Source organism: Heterocephalus glaber, unplaced genomic scaffold (assembly GCF_053883595.1).
Source record: "Heterocephalus glaber isolate CG9 unplaced genomic scaffold, H.glaber_assembly_v1.0 deba00001497, whole genome shotgun sequence".
Taxonomy (NCBI): Eukaryota; Metazoa; Chordata; class Mammalia; order Rodentia; family Bathyergidae; genus Heterocephalus; species Heterocephalus glaber.
In genome coordinates this window covers 43806334-43830704 of record NW_028258320.1, presented here as the reverse complement: position 1 = coordinate 43830704, position 24371 = coordinate 43806334, and the positions used below count along the sequence as shown (strand labels likewise).

General features: G+C 38.5%; 1 protein-coding gene and 1 pseudogene across 1 annotated transcript in view; both read right to left on the bottom strand.

Moving 5' to 3' along the window:
* Positions 1 to 24371, bottom strand: part of Plce1 (phospholipase C epsilon 1) — a 376383-nt gene that overhangs the window by 150338 nt on the left and 201674 nt on the right. The window contains 1 exon segment of the mRNA XM_087184946.1: positions 7529 to 7845. Coding sequence (XP_087041072.1) covers positions 7529 to 7845 — 317 coding nt within the window.
* LOC147825663 (U2 spliceosomal RNA) lies at positions 15696 to 15775 on the bottom strand (annotated as a pseudogene).

Genomic DNA, 24371 nt, shown 5'->3' with positions numbered 1-24371 from the left:
GAGATGCTGGCTGGAATGGGAACAATGGAGAGAGAAGGCAATATTCTACTTATTAGATATACCTTTTAGACATTGCTAGAATACAAGCTCTGTGAGGGAAGAGGCTTTGGCTGTCTTGTTCTGTGCTGTACCCCTAAATGTGCACAAAACGGCATTTAGGATAGAAGTTGGTATGAGAAAAAAGCCAAGGGGAGGCACTGAGAATGCAGCTGGATTTATGAATGTTTAAACCTTTTGGGTAAATGCAGACCCCTGACAAAACATAAATACATTCCTCCTTGGCTCTTGCACCTCAGTAAAGATACCTGAGAGAGTGGTTTTTCAGAGTTGAATTAAACATCCTAATACGGTCAGCTAATGCAGCCCTGAAGAGAGGTTCAAAATCTCAGTCCCTTACTAAAGCTCACCTGGCTTTTCACATTTATTCAGGTTCATTCAAGTGATCTAATGGGCCCCGAGGAGTAGCTGTGCTCTTTTTCTGAGTCATGCTTACTATTTCTGATAAGAATAGTGATGACAGTAATAATAATGCTCACATATGTCAAAATTTTTATCCATTTGCCACTTTCCACTGGATCCATTTTTATTTCTACCAGTCACCAGATGTGAGTGTTAAAGTTGATGCTTACCTTAGACCACACATGTCCAACATTTTGGCTTTCCTGGGCCACACTAGTAAAGAGGAATTGTTTGGGGCCATATATAAAATATATAATAGAGTTAATGCATGTAGGTAACAAAACTTCCCTTACTTTTAAATATTTTTATTATAACATTAAATAAATAGATCTAACTGTGATGACTGCAGGAGGCTGAGATAGCACTGCACTGTGCCCTCTCCTACACAATAGTTTCATTGTCACCTGTGCAGTCTAGCTCAAGCACTGTGCAACTGGGCATAAAAATACTGCTAAAAAATCACAGTATAATGTTAATGCTTATGATCTTACGTGGCTGAGGCTGGACACGCTTGCTTTTGATAAACAGAAGAGGCCTCCAACAGGTATTCTCCATTCCAAGGACCCATCTCTCAAATCCATACAGATGTCACATTTTCAATATCAGAAAGGGACCAAATGGTCTGAAGTCAAAGAGGAAGTCAACAGTATTACCCACAACTTGAAATAATGAAGAATTCAGGATTCAGGTGCTGAGTCCTGTTGTAAAGAAAATGCTTTCATCTGAAGTCAACAGTAACAATGAGACAGGCCAAGAACGCTCTGAAGCCAAAACATGTGAATTCATATCCTAGCTATGAATCTACAGATCATTTACTTAGCCTCTCTCTGCCTCAATTTTCTTATTAAGTGGTTGGTGGTCACCATAATAAAATTATAATAGAATTTGTTATGACTAGTTATTTTGAAAATGCAATTAGATTTTTTTTTTGTAACTCACATTCAGTTCTTACTGTGTCTTTGGTCTCTGGTAAGTCCTTCCACATGTCATCTCTCTAATCACTCATGTAAAGCATCTGAGGTAGGTACTATTATTGCCCTCACTTAAAGGTGAAGGTTTTGGTAGTTGGCTTCACATTAGACAGTTGAGATGATGGATTAGAACCCAGGCAGCCTGACTCCAGAGCTGCACCCTGAATGATGAAGTGTTGTTATCATGCTTTTCTTATTTCTCACTTGCTGTTTGCTGAGTGTTATTGTGAATGAGAAGAGTCCTGGAGGGTGCTAATTGCCAAGAACCATGAACTACAATTTGCTGTCAGTCAGCACCAGTGTAGATGGGCCTCCCACAATAAGCTTGCTCTTAGAATGTTGTGGGGCATTGGCTGAGCCTCTGTGATATAACTGCCTGCTGTACCTTTGGGTTTTTTCTTTTCTTTTCTTTTTTTTAGATGGGATCTCACTATGTTGTCTAGACTGGCCTCTAATTTCTGGATTCAAGTGATTCTCCTGCCTCAGCCTCCTGAACAGTTGGGATGACAGATGCATCACACTGCACCCAACATGACAGTATTTTTCGTCCAGAAATTTCTGGAGTAAAATATCTGTTAATCTATGCATGTGAGATAAAATGGTCTGAGGAAACAGTACAACATTGCTCTTTTGTCAAAGAGAAACTAGCATTTCCAAAGTAACCTAAGCTTTCTCTTCTCCTGAGAAGCTTTTCAGTACTTTATTCCATGAATGCTCCCCTTTGAGGAAGAAGGTTTGCACAGCAGCCCTGAATAAATTATTTGCTTGGCTGTTTCCTTTTATAAAGGGGGGGGGAGCTTTGCTAGGAAACTTTTCTTAACATGGCTGAATATAGAACTTCAAAAGCTATGTATATTTTTTTCAAAGCATTTCAACCAAAGGAACGTATTTGGCCACAAGGTCACTGACCCTTCCCAGACTATCATCACATGCTGTGCTTTCCACTTTCTGTGTAGAAATGGCCTTTCCAGGCTGACTTCTAGATGGTGAAAACTGCCAACATGATCCTCATCACTTAGGAAGTATACATGGAATCCTGAGGGGAAGGACCCAGCTCAAATGGCATTTTTTCTGGCGAGATAGTTTATTTTTACTGCTCTGTCCCAAGGAGTTAAGCTGCACCTTGGCATTCTTCATAGATGGAGTGGCCTTTAAACTGGTGAACTGACAACTGTTGGAATCTGCTAGATGGAAGGAACATGCAAAAACAAAATGTTGCTTTGGGCTACCCAAGTCTGTCTGGCTCAGGGGAGCAGGTTGCTGAGTGCTCCTCTTGACCACAGATAAGGTGAGTAGAGGGATGATACCCAGGGCCCAGATCCAGATGCAGAAGCTTCTGGGGTCCCATCTTACTATGGTTTCAGTCTATGGCTCATGACCTGTCCTTGGACCAGCCGGTCCAAAAGAGAGCCCAGATGTTGCCAAGAACCACTCAACAAGCAAAAACTACCCTCTCAAGGCACAGGAAAAAGTTAATCTAATGGCCTCTTAAAGCTGAAAATGACTCGCAGGCCAAAGATATTTACAATCTTGTCACACAGAAGAGTGCCTGACACTGTTGTGGGCAGTGATAGGTTATAGAGCCAAACCTCTGTCTGTTTTTCTGTCACTTTGATGACAGATCTTGAGAGCCAGGCACAGATGCAGACAATGAAGAATTCCAACCCCAAAGGACCATCACAGGCTGAACAACGTGACACAGGTAGAGACTGTATCTGTCAAGGAGGTTTGAAGACTACAGACTCAGAACTCTGACCCCAGAATCCTCTTCTCTCCTTGCATAGTTCCCCATGGTGCTTCTTTAAAAAGGGGGAGAGGAAGCAAAGGAAGTGAGGGTGAACTTCAGTCTCTATCTGCCTCTCTTCTCAGTTGCAGGCTATCTCTTTGGTAAAGAAGAGGTAGAGAAAAGAAATGCCTATTTTTAAAAAAGATAAGTGGCTGGGAATTTATTATCACAGAGATTTTTAAAAAGACCCAAAGGAATATGAGATAGAGGTAGAAGGTGGATAGAAGAAGAAAAAGGAGGGGAAAAAAGAAAAACGTAATTTGAGACTGTCAAAGCAAGAGACTTCGTGGGTGGGCGGAAAGTGAAGCTAGAAAGGGAAGAGAGAATACTGGCTTGTGGGAACTTTAGAAAAAGAATATGCCCAGAGAGAGGGGTCCAGATTAAGAGTGTCCAGAAAAGCCTGTTTCCCAAACTGAGCAAGCCTACCCCAGTGCAGATCTTGACTCCCACCTGCTTAAGGACCACCCTCTCCCATGGGCTTGTGTGTATTTTCAAGAAGAGAGGGAGACCGCCGTTAGGAAGCTTACTTGGTGTGCACTGCTGTCTTGTTAGGCAAGAGAAGAAGGCTGGAGAGAAACACTGCTTTAGAGCCATAGTGAAAACCATCAGTGATTTATCTCTTGCCCTGCCTTCCAACTAAACCTTCCCAGCTATTTCATGGTTGTACTTTGAAGGCATTTTATCCATACTTTCCTAAGAACAAACATTATGCAACATTGCCCCATAGGCATCGAGACTTTTCATCCCTTTCCCCTCATCACAGTTAAGTCACTGTGTAAAAGACTTATTAGAATGTGGGAAACTTCTAGCTCATGATCACAACCACCTGGTAATCAGGAACAAGTTACTTCCCAAAGCCATGAGTCTTGCCATGATGGAAACTGGTTGTGGTCTTGCTGCATTGTGCCCCCTTTCCCATGATCTTCCCCTTCTATTCCTCTCCTTGCTCAAGGACCAGCGCCAAACTCCAATTTCTGCTGAGCAGAAGGAGCTCTGATCCCCACCTCGACGCCTCAGGCCACATCACTCTCACTGCAGTACTTTCTGTCTTTTTTGGTAATTATCTGTGTACATGCCTGCTTGCTTCTGGACACTGCAGACTGGTAATTACTTTCCTCAGGGCATAGCAAGCATTGTCCTCTCCTAACAGGTGCTGAATACATGGGAGCCAAGGACCGATGCATGAATATACACACTCACATCTCCCCTGAGGGACTAGCACCACTGCTGCAGGGCTGAGGTTCTCTCTCTTCTCTGTAAGATCCTGCAGCATTCCAAGGAATATACATTTTCCTTCCCTTTGATGAAAGTGAATTTATTTTGTGTATCCAATTTTGACAGAACCAAAGCATAGGCTGATGATGCTGTCAAGTTCTATTAAATATTACTAATGTCTTACTTTTAAAAATATGCTTGACCAGCTCAGTGGTACTGCACCTTCCTTGCAAGTGCAAGGTCCTGAGTTTGATCCCCGGGACTTAAAAAAAAAAAATGCTTGACCACACCAGTGAGAGAAAAAAAAGAGAGATGGCAAAAGCGTGGTAGGTGCACAATAAATACGTTTGTGCGACTGAATGAATGAATGAATGAAGAGAGAGAGAGATGGTAGAAGTCTAAATAATAGGAAACTGGATTAAAAATAGAAACAGAAAGAACAGAAACAAGATATGCATGGGAAATTTAGTGAAAAAGAAAACAGTGAAGGAAGAGAGATAGGTGAGGCAAGACATATTAAGTTCTAAATCAGCAATTCCAGTTTTATTATAAACTTGACTTGATAGTTTAACAAGTAGAGAGGCATTTGGATGAGAAGTAGTAGACTCTGAAGACAGGCAGATTTGCATTCTGATATGCACTCAGCTACTGTGTGGCCACAGACAAGTGATGCAACCTCTCTGAGCTCACTGCTTTCTTCTAAAACTTTTGATTTTGAAGTAATTTTTGATTTACAAGAAAGTTACAAAAACTGTACACAGAGTTCCAGTTCAGTATATCCTTCCTCCAGCTTTCCTTAAAGTTAATCATAGTGTAAGTATGAAAACCAGGAAACTAACATAATTTGCAAGCCTTATTAGGGTTTCACCAGTTTTTCCCTTAATGTCTCTTTTTTTTTAGACAGTATTCAGTATCCTATAGAATCCCATATTGCACTTAGCAGTCATGTCTTCTTATCTCCTCTAGTCTTGATAGCTCCTTGATTTTCTCTTACCTTCCATGACCTTGACACTTTCTGAAGAGTAAAATGGCCCTAAATGTGGAATTGCCTGACACTGGTTTCATAATTAGATTTGAGACAAGAATGCCATAAAGATGATGTCATACCCTTCTCAGGGCATTGTACATATCAGGGGATATACACTGATACTCTTATTACTGGTCTTGTCATCCTTGATTGCTTGGTTGAGATTGTGTCTACTACTGGTTTTCCGCCACTATTCTATTTTTCCCTTGGTAATTAATAAATACGTTGTGCAGTTTCTTTGAGATCATGCAAATATCCTGTCTTTTATCATATTTACTCTCACCCAATTATTTTAGAACTCATCTGTGCTTTTTGCCTGTAACAATTATTACTGTAGGAAATCTAATGGTTATTTTCTTTTTCCTCATTCTTCCTACGTTTGCTAATTGGAATTCTCCGATAACTAAGAGCTGTACCTCCTGCTATTCCACCACACTGGCTGACTAATTTAACATTTATTCATATTAGTGGATTCAGGAATATTTATTTTACTCTATGGGTCAGAATCTAATGCTGTCATTCTTATTTTGTTGTGTAAGCTTCACTTTCTTCATCTCCAAAACAGGCATAATGCCAATAGTCATAAGAATTAAATGAGACTAAATATGTGAAAATGTCTGATCTAACATACCTACTATATAGATGCAATCTTTTTCTTGCTCTTTCTTTTCAGGATAAAAAGCTGTGTTAATTTGGAAGCAAGAGTATTTTAAAAAGGTGAAAATCTGTAATAAATCTTTTTAAATGTAATGTAGCTTTTCTAGCGTAAGGTATACAAAGCAACTAGAATTTAGCCATCTTAGGTTTGTCTAGTGGAGTTTATTTGGGATCTGCTTATAATGACTGTTTAAGAATGATTTTTAATTAGCATACCTATAATTTGTATAAAAATACATGTTTAAGAATACTTGAAAACAGACTGTTCTCTTAAGTAGTTTAAGTGTTTTCCCAGAAATCTTGTTTATGTTCCAAAGTTGCTTAGCTAAACTATTTTCAGAGATAGTCCAAAGCAAGCCTCAACCCAGCTGTGGGTCATATCATCACTAGCTCTGAACTAGTCATATCATTGATTCATCTTTGATTCCCAAGGTTACAGAGGTGAGTGGAAGAAATCCAAGTTTAATTTAAAATTAGTTTTTAAAAGTTCTGGCAATTCACTTTTAAGTTTAGTTCAAATTTTTTAAAAAGGGACAAGAATAGGGTCCTAAAGATGTGGGTGTGAGTAGATTTAGAACTTTAAAATAATTCACAAAATACAGTAAATGCACTAATAAAATCACTCAATTTATGGGAACTTTCATTTTCAGTTCATTTTTATCAGTAAGGAAAATCAAAAATACCATTTTTTAAAAAATAACTTTTGGTCAGTATAGTTTGCAAGCTCTCATGCAGACTCCCAGAGATGCTTATTCAGCTTGGGGTGGGAACAGGAACCTGCAGTTTCAGCAGGTTCAACTCCTAAACCCCATAACATGCTCCATCCTAAGTGTTCCCAGACTCCACCTACACTTGTCCTCTTCAGAACTGGTTTCTGGCTGGGTCTCAGAGACTCTGAAGTGACTTTCTGGGGCTGAAGAGATCCACAGGATACAGAGAGTGGAGGGGGTGATCCAAGTCCCTCAGTGAATAGCTTCATGGTTCTCCATGCATGGAACTCCAGGTGTGTTGGGTTTTAACTTTCTGGTGAGGAGTCCTGATAATGGGACAGGGAGTCGGCTAGACACATGTGGCAAGGGATCGTGTCAAAACACCAGTGTTAAAAACACCAGTGGGAATGGGTAGAGGAGAGATTAAGGGTTGTGTGCCATTATTAGAAAGGAGAAGGACTGGTGTACTTGGCAATGATAGGAAAGGAAGATAGGGTCAATTAGGCTTAAGGGCAGGTGGGTACAGTATGAAGGAAAAAGTGTATTGTTGAGTTTACTGCCTGGAAAGAAAAACCACCGAGATGGAAGTGGCAAGACAGAGAGGAATATGAGACATCAGTGACAGATAAAGCTAAGAGAAAAATATGCCTAAAAATCACAAGTGGCACTTCAAATACAAAAACACCCAAGAGTAGATCCTTACCTCATTAAATCTCATCACAAGGTCTTCAAGGGCATTGTGCTCTCCATTATGAGAGGTGAGAACTGATGCTGAGATGGACGCTTTGAGGCAGGGCAGGGACCTCTGGCATTCTGGGGTGCTCAAGTCCTGGGTTAAGAAGCAAAGGTAGTCAACTGGCAGGACCCTTCGGTAAATATTCTGCTCCTGTTCTGTTAGGATACTGGCGACTTCCTCTGGGAACTGGATGAGGGGCTGTAGATTGATCAGTTCCTTGCTGATCCCAGCTGAACTTGAAGGGAGGGCATTACAATTGGCCATAGAGGTACCTGGTTGGCGTTCTGAAATAGAGCAATGAAAGTCATGCTTACACCAAAGTTGGTATTCCCTGATAGGCAATACTTACTTGAGAGCCATTCAAAGCCTTGTTGGTTTCTTAGTCAAATATTTTGCTTGAATAGTTCCATACTATATTTGTTAGGGAGACCTTCCTGATGTCTGTCTGTCTGTTCTCCCTCTTCACCTCACCTATGTGTGTGTGTGGGGGTAAAGCTTAGCTTTCCATTTTTAGAAGTTGCATTAATGTAGCACATAATTCTCTGACCAGCTTTTACACTTTGTAGAGTACCATTTGCTTCCTTATCCTTATCAGAGTGAAAAAAAAGCATGGATGTGGACACAACCAAGTAAAATGGAAGAGCAAAGAAGGCCATATACTTAATGCAAACACACAGGAGACCCGGGAACCCAGGGACCCTCTGCCCAGAAGATTTCAAACCTTCAGGGTATCATCAACTCTATACCCTTCAACAACTGATTTCACTGAGGTCCATTTGGGAGTTTGTAAGAATAGATATGCCTAAAAAAGTAAGGAAGAATAGGTAATAAGATATATCTAAATAAATAAATCTTACTCACTAGTCTACAGCTGGTGGCAGAAGGATGAAGGAGAGAAGGTGGTGGGTGCATTAGAGAGAAGTACCAAAGGCAGGGATTCCTAGGCTCAGAATGATTCCCTTAATTAGAAATACTGTACATGCTTTCTCTTTTTCTTGACACCCTTCCAGTCTGCCTCTTATTTTATTACCTACAACTCATTCATTCATTCATTCATTCACTCATTCATCTACTTAACCATCCACCCATTCATTCATTCATTCATTAACTCATTCAACAAGTTTTGAAAAATCTATGATAAACCCTGGAATAGAATTTCCCAAGGTATGATCTTCAGAAGACTGGTATTTGGGAAAAACCAAAACAAAACAAAACAGTTTTGTGGTCTTCTAAGCTAGGGAAATGCCACAGATGCATATCACACATTCTCTGCCTGGAGATGCATGCGGCATGCTGGTACACTGTTACAGGCTCTGAAGAGTCTTCCGGAAAGGACCCATTTACATAAGCTTAACCTAGTATTTTCCAGAGCTCCACTTTTACAATGTCTGTGACATCATTCTATGTAACTAGTACACTTGGAACCCCTTCAGGAAATGCTGCCCTGGGGGCCAAGCTGCCCTCAGTCTTTATCCAGGGTACATCTTTCTTCCCTGTAGACCCTTCTGGGGTCTCCTTAACATTCCTCACACTGCTGCAGGAGGGCCATGTGCTATTTGCTCACAACCTTCCTTACATCCCTGCTTTGCTTACAATGCCTTTGCTTACAATGCTTACAATGCTAAAATAAAACCTGTCTGCCACCTACCTGTCTTCAACCTGGACACCAGGAAACAGAAAGTTTATAGAAGGACTTTCTTAACACTCAGACCTCAATATTCCTAGATATCTTTTTGTATCTCCATTGCTGAAATATTTGGAACTATCACTCCAAATGGCCCAGTTTCCAAGTTAATAAGCTCTGAAGCCACCATTCCTGAATGTGTCCTCCCTATTTCCCCACTATCAAAACCACAGCAACCACTGCGTTGATGTGGCATCTCTGTGAATGGTCTGGGCTCTTTTTCTGCTCAAGTCATCCTAACCTAAGCAGCCCAACTGTCTCTGAAATATCAGAAAAGAAATGTTCTTGATATTTACTGAATAATTGAGCTACTCCCTTTCTAAGGAATGCTTTCACTACAGTCCAAAAAGAATTTTGAAGAGAAAGCATTAAAATTTGAGCAAATTATCACAAATTTGAGACACACAAGCAAAGCCACCCCCAGCCCCTAGGAGGAGCCTTCCAGGCCACTGTATGACAGCCACCAGCTCAGAGGAGGTGAACCATGATGGCACCAGCATCACACCTCTCCCCCTTGAAAAGAGAAGACACGTAAACAAGTCTCAAAACCAGACTTCCAGATCACCTAAAGCAACCTCAAAGGGAAAGGAAATGGAACACTCTGATACTCAACCACCTGGACTCCCTGAACTAGCAACAAAAGAGGATCTGGAAAATATGAAATCAGAAATAATTTCTCAGATAACAGGAGAGATTGTGCCCATAGGGCAAGACATGATTAATAAATCTACACAGGACACAGATAAAAAAATAGAGGAGCTAAGGAACATGATGGAATCCCAAAGTAGGAAAGAAACAGAATCCATAAAACACATGCAAACAGATTTCCAGGAGATCAAAAACTCCATTGAAAGTCTACACAGCAGAATGAGCCAATGTGAGGACACAATTTCAGACATAGAAGATAAGATTGCAATTAGTGACCAGGAAAAGAAAAATTTCTTTACAATAGTAAGGACCATGAGAAATCAATCCAGCAGCTGCTAGACGATGCAAAGAAGAATAACGTAAGACTGATCCAAGTCAGTGAAGAAACAGGAGAGAGTGCAGATGACATTAAAAAAAAAACTGTTCACAGAAGTGATGGCAGAAAACTTCCCAAGCAGGGGAAAAGAACTTGACATACAGATACAGAGGCATATAGGACTCCAACTAGCCTTGATCAAAAAAATCTACACACAGGCATATAATTATTAAGATTCCAGAAACCCGACAGAAGAAAAAAATTCTATAAGCAGTTAGAGAAAAGAAGCAATCAAATACAAAGGAAAGCCCATCAGAATCACAGCAGACTTCTCAACACAAACCCTCAAGGTAAGAAAAGCTTGGAGTGATGTATTTCAAGCCCTAAAGGAAAACAACCTCCAAACCAGATTGATGTACCCTGCAAAACTATCTTTCAAAATGGATGGAGAAATAAGATATTTTCATGACAAAGAGCACCTTAAGAATTTCATGAATACCAAACCAGCATACCAAAAAATTTTAGACGATATCCTAGGAAAAGACAACGAGGATCACAATCCCAGGAAGTCCAGCAGAATGAATCCATTGGGCATGACAATAAATTTTTAAAAAAGGGGGAAAATCCAAAACAAAGAAAAAGTCATGACAATGATAAGTCAATACATATCGGTTATAACCATCAATGTTAATGGTCTCAATTCACCAATCAAAAGAAATAGACTGGCAGAATGGGTCAAGAAGCAAGACCCAAAAATATGCCACATACAAGAAACACACTTAATTAAAAAAAAACTCATAGACTGAAAGTTTAAGGGAGGAAAACAATACTCCATGCGACAGGAACCTGAAAAAAAGCAGTAGTTATCGTTTTTGCAGATCAAGTGGATTTTAAACCAACATTGATTAAGAGGGACAAGAACACTACATCCTTATAAAGGGAACAATCCAAGAGGAAGAGATGACACTCATAAATATCTATGCACCAAACACTAGTGCACCCAACTATATAAAACAAATACTAACGGACATGAAAAGTCATATATGCACTAATACAATTGTAGTGGGGGACCTCAACACCCCACTGTCACAAATAGATAGATCACTAGACAAAAAATAAGTAATGAAATACTAGAACTCAATCGAACTCTTGAACAAATGAACTTAACAGATGTTTACAGAGTCTTCCACCCCACAAAATCAGAATACACATTCGTTTCAGCTGCACACAGGTCATTCTCCAAAATAGACCATATACTCACTCATAGAACACGTTTAAGTAAGTGCAAAGGAACTCAAGTTATCCCCTGTATATTATCAGATCATAGTGTGATGAAATTGGAGATCAATAGCAAAAGGAACTGCAAAAATTTCAAAAACACATGGAAATTGAACGACACATTTCTGAATAACCAATGGGTCACAGAGGAAATTAAAAAAGAAATCAGACAGTTCCTACAATTAAATAACAATGACAATACAACATATCGGAATTTATGGGATACAATGAAAGCAGTCTTACTAGAGAAATCCATAGCAGTGAATACTCATATCAGGAAAACAGAACGAGGCCAATTAAACAACCTGATGCTGAACCTCAAGCTTCTAGAAAAAGAAGAGCAGGACAAACCCAAGGTTCACACAAGGGAGGAAATTATAAAGATCAGAGGAGAAATCAATGCAATGTAGACTAAGAGAATGATACAAAAAGTCAATGAAGCTAAGAGTTCGTTCTTCGAAAGAATAAACAAAATTGACAAATCCTTAGCCAACCTTATGAGAAAAAGGAAAGCAAAGGCCCAAATCTATGCAATGAGGAATGAAAAGGATGACATTATAATGGACCCAGCAGAAATCCAGACGATCATCAACACCTACTTCAAGAACCTATATGCTAATAAGATGGTAAACACAGAAGAAATGCACAGATTCCTAGATACATATGAATTACCAAAGTTGAACGAAGAAGACCTAAAAATTTTAAATGACCCAATAGCAATCAATGAAATTGAAAATGTAATTTAAATCTTACCAACTAAGAAAAGCCTGGGTCCTGATGGCTTCACTGCCGATTTCTATAAGACATTTAGGGAGAAACTACTGCCACTACTGTTTAAATTCTTCAATGAAACTGAAAGGGAGACAATACTCCTGAATTCATTCCTAGAAGCAAGCATCACCTTGATCCCCAAAGCAGAGAAAGACCCAACTGAAAAAGAGAACTAGAGGCCAATCTTACTAATGAACATAGACGCAAAAATCCTTAATTAGATACTGGCAAATAGAAAGTAGAAGATCATCAAGAAGATCATACATCCTGATCAAGTGGGATTCATCCCAGGGATACAGGGATGGTTCAACATACGCAAATCAATCAATGTAATACACTATATCAATAGAGCCAAGGACAAAAACCATATGATTATCTCCATAGATGCAGAAAAAGCATTTGGCAAAATCCAACATGCATTTATGATAAAAACCCTACAAAAAATTGGAATCGATGGTCTCTACCTCAAACTGATAGAAGCCATCTATGAAAAACCAATAGCCAATATCATACTAAATGGTCAAAAACCGAAATCCTTCACACTAAAATCAGGAACAAGACAAGGATGTCCACTATCACCACTCTTGTTCAATATAGTTCTGGAAACATTAGCCATGGCAATTAGACAAGAGAAAGAAATATAAGGAAGAAAGATAGGAAATGAAGAAGTCAAATTGTCATTATTTACAGATGACATGATACTCTATACATAGAAGACCTGAAGAACTCCACCAAAAGTCTTCTAGACTTAATAATCAAATTCAGTAAAGTAGCTGGATACAAGGTCAACACACAAAACTCAATAGCTTTTCTCTATATAAACAACAGACTCACCGAGACAGAAATAGGGCAAACAATTCCTTTCACAATAGCATCCAAAAAACTGAAATACCTAGGAATCAACCTAACAAAAGAAATCAAAGACCTCTTCTCTGAAAACTATACCACTTTGAAAAGAGAGATTGAAGATGATGTCAGAAAATGGAAAGACATCCCTTGCTCCTGGGTAGGAAGGATCAACGTAATGAAAATGGCCATACTTCCAAAACTGCTATACAGATTCAATGCAATCCCAATTGAGATCCCAGCAGCATACTTCATGGATCTTGAGAAAGCCTTCCAAAAATTCATTTGGAACAAGAAGAGACCCAGAATAGCAAAAGCAATTCTAGGTAACAGAGACATGGCAGGGGGTATCACGATCCCCAACCTGCAACTATACTACAAAGCTACTGTGATAAAAACAGCATGGTACTGGCAAAGAAACAGACCTGAGGACCAGTGGAACAGATTAGAAGATGCAGAAACAACTCCAGACATATTCAGCCCCCTCATCTTTGACAAAGGTGCCAAACACCCTCACTGGAAGAAAGATAGCCTCTTTAATAAACGGTGTTGGAAAAATTTGGTTTCAACTTGTCAAAGATTAAAGCTAGACCTCTATCTCTCACGGTGCACTAAACTAAAATTGAAATGGATTAGAGATCTAAATATTAATACAGAAACACTGAACCAGGTGGAACAGAGGTTAGGTAGAACTCTTGAAGACATTGGTGTAGGAAAAGATTTTATGAACAAAACCTCAGTTGCCCATGAACTAGCACAATCAACAAGTGGGATCTCTTCTTACTAAAAAGCTTCTGCACAGCAAGAGAAACCACCAGCAGTGTGAAGAGACAACCCACAATGTGGGAAAAATTTTTTACCTGCTATTCCTCAGACATAGATCTACTATCTAGAATATATAAAGAACTTAAAAAAAATCAGTCTTCCCAAGTTTAAAGACCCAATCCAAAAATGGGCATCTGAAATGAACAGGCATTTGTCAGACAAAGAAATAGAAATAGAAATTAAACATATGAAAAAATGTTTAACATCACTGGTCATTCGAGAGATGCGAATGAAAACAACGCTGAGTTTCCACCTCACCCTGGAAAGAATGGCTGCTATCATGAAGTCAACCAGTAACAAAAGCTGGCCGGGCTGTGGGAAAAGAGAAACACTGCTCCACTGCTGGTGGGAGTGTAGACTGGTGCAAGCACTGTGAAAATCAGTATGGAGATACCTCAAAGAACTAGGACTGGAAATCCCATTTGACCCCGCTATTCCACTGCTGGGGATCTTCCCCAAAGAATTAAAAGAATCATACCACAGAGATATATGTGCACCCATGTTGATAGCAGCACAATTTGTAATAGCTAAAACTTGGAAGCAGACCAAATGCCCATCAACTGGAGACTGGATAAAGAAATGTGTTTAAAAAAAAATAAAATGGAGTACTACTCAGCCATAAAGAATGAGAAGTTAGAGACATTTATAGCTAAGTGGAGGCACATTGAGGCGATACTCTGAAGTGAAATAAATAGGACACACCTGTGTAAATATCGAATAATTTCTCTAGTGTAAAAAACTGAAAGTGTAAATAAGGACTAAAAGGTATACTAGATAATGTGAAATAGGAAGAAAAGGGGCAAAGGGGAAGGGGAAATGGGAGGGGCAAGGGAAAAGAAAGAAGGGAATGGAATTAATATGAGAAAAAGAAAAAATGGAAACAAAGTCTTTGTAAATAGGGAGGGCAGGGGAAGGGGGAAAAATAAGAACCAAGAGAGATTATGTAAAGGTGCAAATTTCCAGTGATGAATGTCATTATATTATATACCTAAAATGTTGCAATAAAATTAAGAAAAAAAATTTGAGCAACATTACGCCCCACTGATGCAAATTTGGACTTGTTTAAACACATTGAAAGTAAAATGTTCTCTTTTTTCTCACTATAAAATCCATAGTATCCAAGTGATCAGTGCTCTTTAACTGGGAAAGGAAAGGGGGTAAAGGAGGAATTTATTCTAAGCATTTTACCCATCTTTTGGACCAAACTACCAAAAATCTACTGAAGCAGAAAGTGGGAACTCTTAAATTATATTTGGTTCTCACTAGACTCATGTTCAAAAAAGTTAAAGTAATAAGGCAGTTAAATAATAAGGCAGATCCCCAAATCTAACCAGCTTCACTCTCCAGCTTGCTGAATAATTTAGAAAGTAACACGTTTTGCTGAAAATTGAATCAGAATATGGCCTGATGTCAAAAGCAGACTGCATTTTTGGGATACTGATAAGTTTTTGTTTTTTGTTTTTTCAGGCAGGGTCTCCCTCTGTAGTTCAGGCTGGGCCTGAACTCACTAGGTAGCTGAGGCTGGCCTCGGACTGTGAAGATCCTCCTGCCTCAGCCTCCAGAGCGCTGGGATTACAGGTATGAGGCACCATGCCCGGCTTGGGATACTGATAATTTACATAAAGTGGAATTACCCAGAGCTCGAGCTCTTTCCTGATGTTACTGACTTTAGAAGATACGATTTCAAAATATAGTACTCTACAAAAAATAAAAATAACTCCCAAATCTTAAGAAATAGCAACTTATCTATGAGAAGAGATAATATAATAAAGTATGTAAATAATGTTAAGACAATATATTAGAAATGGTAATACACTTGATCTTAGCCAAAAGGCTGAGAAGTGATAAAAATGGTAATATATCTTGAGATATGAATCACATGTTGTTAGTGAATGACAAATGTATTGACCCGTAGAAAATGGTAATCAGATATCTTTTTAAAAAATTGAATAAAAATATGAAAGAGAAGCCTGGTTGGTGTAATCTAGTGAACCCAGTGACCCATGTGTTTCAGTATAAGCATAACATCACATTCAAAGGAACACAAATCAAAATTTGAAACAGATGTAGTCCTTTAATACAAGTTTCCTTAAAGCAAGGTTTCTTGGGGATATTATACCATGCACCATAAAGAAATATTCAAAATTTTTCTTAGGATATAACTATCTCCCAAGTCCCACACTATTAGCAGCTGTTGTATTCTGCCCTTTCTTTCATCCTCTCTGAGCTCTCTTTATTTCTTCCTTCCCCTCCACAAGCCACATCAGTGTGTTACACTGAATTTATGCAAAGTGTGGTTCCCTTAGTTAATAACTGGTTAAACAAAGCTAAGCAGGGTTTTAACTCCAGGACTTTTCAAGCCTCTAATGATTCCCACAAGGGAATTACTGTATCATATATATATTCCCACAAGGGAATATGATATCACATAGTACCCTTTTCAACCTTGTTGTCTCTATATCATTTACTTAGGAAGCCCAGTCTCTTCAAAAAGTTTCTCATCACACTTTGTGATTCCCAGAGGGAAAAATGGGCGCCTACAGAATTTGTAAAATTGGTGGGTCCAAGAGGTTTAGTCTTCCATGTTGTAAGAATCCTAAGATCTAAGGGTAAGAGGCACCATGGCTTATTTAGGAAATTGTAAGTTATTCCTCATGCTGAAGCCCATATTAAGAGAGATGGGGCATGACTTAAAAAAAACAGGAAGAAAGCTTCATTTTCCAGAAAGCACTCGTGAACAGGTGTGGCTCATAAAGGAATAAAGGCAGCTATGCCTCCCAGATTTTAGGTCTGATCTAGGCATCACCTCATCTTGAAGGATGAAAATCCCAGGCCAAGTCATCTTTTGAGGATGCTTCTTTAAGTAGCTGGAGTATCCTCACCAGAGCTCTCTTGCTTTCCTTTCTCTCTGGCGATCACCATACCTGACCTTGTTGATAAGCTGCCATTCCCAGGGACTGTCCATCAAGTGCACAACCCAGAATTAACCTGGGTAGGGCTAGGTATAATCTTCTACACTTGATGAGTATTTTTCCTTAGTAATTGTTCACTTAATGCTCTTGCAGAATCCTCTACCCTTCTCAGTTAGCACTTAAAAAACAATCCTCTGTGGCTTAGTGGTAAATGGCTTGTCCAGCATGAGAGTCTGGGTTGGATCCCCAGCACGGGAAAGGAAGGAAGGAAGGAAGGAAGGAAGGAAGGAAGGAGATAGAGACAGAGGAGAGAGAGACAGAGAAAAAATAAAGACAAGGAAAGAAAAAAAGAAGAAAGAAAGAAAGAACAAGCAAGCAAGCAAACTTGTTCAGAGCCTTATCCCACCCAAGAGTCTTCAGGTTGGGCTAAAACCTACCATTGCCACTTCCTATTTATTTCTTTTTGCTTTTTTTTGGTCCCCATTAAAAGTTACGGCACTTGGTCTTTCTTACTTTTTCATAATGAACCTCTAGATTTTACAAAGTAATCTTATATAATCTCTGCATAATGTGGGGGAGTCATTGTTCCTATCACAGGTAAGCATTGTTATTCTTACTTTTTATAAAGCTTTAGTTAAGTTGTTATGTGACTTGCTCATGAATCCAGCCTGTGAGTGGTCAATCCCTGGAACTGGAGAAAGCTCACAGAGAATTTTCTTCTCATAGAGGTTCTTCTGGCTCCTGGCCTAGTACTCAATGTTACCCTAAACTGAGCATGAGCTATCTTGGGCATGCTCAGTACCCAGGCTCCAGCCATATTATGCAGTATCTGCCAGCATGTTTGAATGGGTTTATGAAATGCTAAATGCTATAAAATTATCCATTCATTTATCAAGTGCCTACTATGTGCCAGGCCCTGTTTCAAGTTACACTGAATTTAGGATTCAGTGAACAAGACCCCTATTCACATAAGACACCCTAGGACAGCATACAAATAAATGGTGAACATAACAAATGAGAAATGATGCACATTGGAAAATGATAAAAGTGCTATAGTGAAGACCAGAAGAGGGCTTCAAAATGTGTGTAGGGAAGGTGTAATGTTACACAGTATATATTAATTTAAACAGCAGCAATCTCCTCAAACTTTTCTGCAAAGCTACTCACAATTTAACTCACCAGGATGCTCCTGACTTGGTCACCTGATACTTTTCTAACATCATAACAATAGCTAGTTACCTTCCTCTTACTCTTCACTATTTATTAGTTCTTTGCATTAAGTAATACATTTAATATTCATAAAGAATCTTATACGGTGGGTGTGATTAACCTCCCTTCTTTTTGTGGTACTGGCGTCTTTGCGTAATTACATCCCCAGCTCTTTTTTTATTCTTTATTTTGAGAAAGGCTCTCATTAAGTTGCCCTGGCTGGGCTTGAGCTTGAGAACCTCTTGTCTCAGCCTCCCTCAGTGCTGAGATTACAAGTGTGAGCCACAATGTCTGGTTTATCCCCATTCTTTACACAATAAAACACAGGTCAGAAATGTTGAGCAAACTGCTTAAAGACATCTTGCTACTAAGACATGGAGCTGAAATTTAAATCTCATTCTCATTTCAAGGTTCTGCCCTCCACTACACTTAGCCTTTTGAGGGATCTTCTTCAGAGACACAGTCCCTCAACTTCCCAATGAGTTTGTTTCACACACACACGCACGCACACACACACACACACACACACACAAAACCTTTTCTGGTAGGGTTTGAGGATGGAGAGTTAGGTACGATTATTTATACCTTACAGGAATCTCAGTTTAGAAGGCACTTTCTCCCCAAAGTATCCAAGCAACCTTCTGCTCATGACTTTAAATGATATCCTATCAAAACCAGAGAGTACCTGCCACAAGGCTCTGCTTCTGAAACGTCATTGTTCATTCCCACTCTGTGGATGGGAACAAACTGAGTGTAGCTTTCTTGGGATGCAAAACAGAATTGCAAACATGCTGCACACTCTTTCCCTAGCAATTCTACTTCTAGAATTTTATTCAACTGAAATTTTTGCAAAAATACAGACAAAGTGAAGTAAATTTATCAGTACTGAAATTGAATTTTTTTCACAATAAGTTTAAAATATGCAAATTGAGAATAACAGAATATGATCCTATTGGGGGAAATAATTTCATAAATGTAGGTCTATATTTGTCCAGTAGGTACCAAACTAAAAAGTGTTTATTTATTATGCAGCTCTGCTTTACTTTTTTATAATACACATATAACAGTATTTTAAAAACAGTATCTGAAAACTTCACTGATAGAACAAAGCCTCAACCTTCTCATTATCAAAAAGCTGTTCTAGCTTTTCAGCTGTCCATATATTTTTCCAACAAATATTGAAATATCAGCTTTGAGAAATACTTCAAGCTATAATTAGGCAAGAAAACAAAAAACTTCTTGTATCTGCTCTTTCTTTGAAAATGGATTAGTTCTGATTAAATTTTGTACAGTCTGTTTTGAAAGTTAAGCATTAGATTCTCAACTGCACATTTAATGATGCACTTCCATTTATATAAAATAATACACAGAGAGAAGGACATCGATTTCTTTCTATAAAAGATTCAGAGTTAGCTTAGAAACACTAAATCTCAGACAGAGCTGAAAATTGCTTTCAACAGGGTAGTGATGGGCTTGGAAAATTTTTAGTTAATTTATGATCTTTTCTCATTATCTATTATTGGTTTTAGGAATAACAAAAATCAATCGTGTAGCAACTGTGTCTGGCTAGTCCTCAACCTCACACAGAAAAAGATAAGTTCACAAAAGAAATGAAGCATATTATTTCTAAGCCAGTACCTTAAAAAAAAAAAAAGCAATATGTCTAGACTGAAGTTAAGACTTGTTCAGATGAAAATCTCTACTGGTCTAAAGAGTTTCAGAGCAAAAAGCAAAAGAATAAAATAGAATTCTCATTAATAAGACATAACTTTTGCACCCTGCTTTCCAAAGAAATATGTGTTCACCATAAACATGGTGAAACATATTTCCATGTAGAAATATAAAAACTAAAAATTACAGGGGCTGGGGATTTAGCTCAGTGGTGCTGCTGTCTGCCTAGCAAGTGCAAGATCCTGAATTCGATCCCCTGTACCAAAAAATAAATAAATAAAAATTATAATAATAAAAAAAATAATCCCACACATATAGAAAATCTCTGCAAATATTTTTTGTTGTAGCATTTTGTATTTTTCCAATAAATACATATACCATTTATAAAATTAGGATTAGAGAACACAAAATTTTTCTAACAACAACAATAACAATAAAAATACGGCACATATGTCTTCAACTCTAGTACTGGTCTTATTATATTTGATTTTTACTGCTGCCTGCCTTGAAAATGCAAGGTCCTGAGTTCAATCCCTGGTACCAAAAAAAAATTGATTTTTAATGGTTCTTTGGTACTCCATGTTATATTTTTAATTTTTACCATGTTGTATTTATAATTTTTATTCATGACACTGTGATAAACTTGTAAACATATTTTTATGTTTACGTAGTAACACTGAAAGAGGGAAAATACCCTACTCACATTAAGAAATTTCTATGGTGTAGAATTTTCTCATTTTTTCTTTTCTATAGTACACTAATTGTCTTATCAGTACCTCTCACTGATAATTTATCTATTTCTGGTTACACTGGTTAAAAAGCAAAAACTCAATTGAGCCAAAACTCATATAGCAAGGTGTAATAATGTCCTGCATTCACACTGTGTCCTGTAATGAATGACATTTCTGATTCAAAGTTAACTGGGATGGGGTGAGGGTGGGTAGGATGCTGAAATATTACTGGTGACAATCTGATGTCCTCTTACTCAGCAGATAGTACTGAGAGATGGTGGGCCTTACAGATATTGATAGTTTTAGAACTGAACCCAACCAGGCCACCAGAGCTCCAGGATCCCACCCAACAGAGCCAAGGGATTCTGCTTCTCTATTTTATAATCATAACAATCCATGATAATCATAAGTAAATTATTATTGAATAATATATAACTACCTCAGTACTTACTATATAACAGGAATTGCACTGAGCTCTCTCCAGAACTCACTCAGTCCTCACAACCACTATGCAGATAGCAAACCACTCCTTGCTCTTAATATTCCTATTAGCAGCTGGGGACACAGGTTAGGGACTTGCTCAACACCACTCTGAGATCGAGAATGGAACCAGTGCTACATCAGTCTAACATCAAAGCCCAGCCCCTGAAATCACCAGCTGCATAACTTAGAGGTTTTCTTCCCTTTGGTCTGTATATAAACTGACAACCAAAGATTTTTCAGTGGTAGGTGAATGAAGCAAGTCTCAGGCTCAAGAAGAAATAGAAAGAAAAAGATGGATAATTGGGACAAACTTTTCTTACACTGCAGATCAGAAAACCATGCCTCTGAGAGGCCCCAGGTCACAGACCTGTAGCAGCTGTTCCAGAACTCATGGCCCCTGACTCCTAACCTACAGCTCTCCCTCTCCACCTCCCTATCTTCCTCCTTTGGTGTGGCTAGATATTAGGTGCTGTGCGGTCCTCTGGGCCAGCTCCTCAGAGAAGGAAACAGTGAAATGGCAAGTTACACCTAGGTGGGGAATGAGGCCTCAGCAGCCTCACAGACTTGGGGCCAAGCCAAGCTCAGCCACTGACCTACAGAAGACCCTGGGCATGTTCTAGACAGCTCTGTCCCAGAGATGATGCGGGCAGTAAAATGAGAAAATGCATGTAAATGTTTACTACATATTCACCTCTCAATAGTCATTTTATCTTCATTACTAATTCATCATTTCAAAACGGTGAAGGAATTTTGGAACCTTTCATTTTAGAGGCTAGATAGGGAGACTTCCTCATACATCAAACCATTTCAGGCTATGGAAAATTTTGCTTTATTTATATAGCCTGCAATTTGAATCCTCTGGTGTGGTGCCCACCATAATAAATTTTTTTAAAATTTCATGTGATACCTTACTTATTCATATTAAAAGAAATGTCCATGTATCATCTTGCCATACACTGTAGCAACATATTTCCTAATTTCATTTTGTTTGTTTGGTTTTTTTTTTTTTGGTACCGTGGATTGAAATTGGGTCCTTGAGCTTGCGAGGCACACATATTTCCTAATTTTAAAAAGCCTGCTCCCAATAAAAGGAACAAAACATCACTGTTATTAACTCTTCAGTTCTTCCATGTACTTCTGATATGCTTAACACAATAAAAAACACATGCATACATACACAAATATACATATAATTTCCTGATAATAGAAATGCTATGAGTATCTTTTGTCCTAACATTTGGTCTTTGATCCCTGATCATGATACAAAATTCCTAAATCCCTTGAATTTCTTGATAGTAGGAGTATTTTATTTTCATTTTTATTTATTTATTTTTATACCAGGGATCGAACTCAGGTCCTTGCACTTGCACGGCAAGCAGCGAAACCACTGAGCTAACTCCCCAGCCCAGGAGTATTTTATTTTAATGAGGTGACTCTTGGTGGGCTCCTGGATAATTTGGGGTTGAAGGCTGATGGTCACCGGAAGGGCCAAGCCATGATTAAAATCTTGGAACATCCTGTTGGGAGGGAAGAAGGGCTGAAGAGTGAGTCAAAACTTAGTATGCTTATGTAAAAATGCCTAGGTAAAAATTCCAAAACCATGGGGCTCACAGAACTTCTGGGAGGATGAACACAGGCAGTTGCTGGGAAGGTGTTACACCAGAGAGGGCATGTAAGCTGTGTCTCCTGCTGTACCTTGTCTTATGCACCTCTTCATCTAGTTGTTCATTCATATCCTTTATAATAAACTGATAAATGTGTTTCTTTGAGTTACAAGAGCCATTATAGAATATTATGCCACTGAGGAAGGGCTCACGGGAACTTCCAATTTGTAGTCAATTTGGTCAAAAATACCACGTGGTCAGGACTTGTGAGTGGGGTCTGAGTAGGGGTAGTCTTATGAGATTGAACCCTTCTGTGTTGGGTCTGACCTGAATTCCAGTTAAAGTGGAAAATTTGAATTATAGGGTACTGGTGTTGGGAAAGTTGGAGAATTGTGTGTTGGTGTGGAAAACTTTTACACATTTGGAGTCAGAAGTATTGTGAGAAAAAAAACAGTATTCACATACCTTCTAGTTTGGCATTGTCAGCAAGCCCAAGAGGTCAGAGGAGTCTCAAAGTTAAATACTTGTATGCTAAATATTGCTAAATGATTCATGCCCACTTTTAAATTTTTTATTATTATTTTTTCCCATTAAGTTTATTGGTACATTCTAGGTATAAAATACAGTTACATTCATCATTGGGATCTTCTACCATTACATGAGTATCTTGGTTCTTATTTTTTTCCCCTCCCTTGCCCTCCCTTCACCCCTTCAACCCTTCCCTATTTACAAAGACTCTGTTTCCATTTTTTTCCTTTTCTCATATTTTTTCTTTTCCGTTTTTTCTTTTCCCCAACCCCTCCCAATTCCCCTGCTCCATTAGACCTTTTCTTCCTGTTATACAATATCAATTATACATTTTTTGAATTACAATATCAAGATCTAAGAGACATTACCAAAGATTTTACAGAATTTAAAAGGATACAGGAAGCATACTACAAAAATCTGTTTTGAAATAAATTTGACAACTTCTAAGAAGTACCTTGGAAGTCAAATTAATGAAGCTAACTCTGGAGGAAATATAAAATTTGAATAGCACCTATTAAAGAAAGTATATTCCTAGCTTAAAAACCTACCTGTATGACAACAGCAGGCTCATATACATTTTAACTGATATATTATATCAAACACTTAGAGCAGAAAAATGAAGGAACACTTCTCCCCTCATTTTAGGAAATCAACATTGTGCTAATCCTAAAACTGGATAAAGATAATAGAAGAAAAAAGTATAAACATAGATAGAAATTTGTTTAACAAAACATTAGAAGTCAGGTCTGGCAGTATGTAGAAAGTGGTTTTGTTATAGGGATGGCAGTGTTGGTTCAGCATTGGAAGATCCACCCCCAAAAGTCATCATTTAAACAGAGGAAAGGAAAAAGCCATATGATCCTGTCACTAGTTGGAGAAAAAGTGTTGGACTAAATTCTACAGCTGTTCATGGTAAAAGCTATCAGGAGACTAGGAGTAGAACAGAACCTTCTCATCAGATTAAAGACATGTACTCCATACTTCCAGCGAGAATGCCTTATATAAATGGAGAAGATACAATACTTTCTCCTTAAGGTGGGGAACAAGGGCAGATATGCTTACTCTTTATCTGTCCATTAAACTTTGAAACCTAGTCCCCACCAAAATAGTCTGGCAATAAAATGACACAATTAGGATAGGATTGGCAAGGTAGAAGCAAAATCTTTATATGTAGATGAAATGATCATCCACAGAGAAAATACTAAGAAATCTCTAGGAGCCCCTAGAACTTGTATTTGAATTTAGCAGGATTAGAAAACACAAGGTATATATAAAAATTCAGGTCTGTGTATACTTGCTAGAAA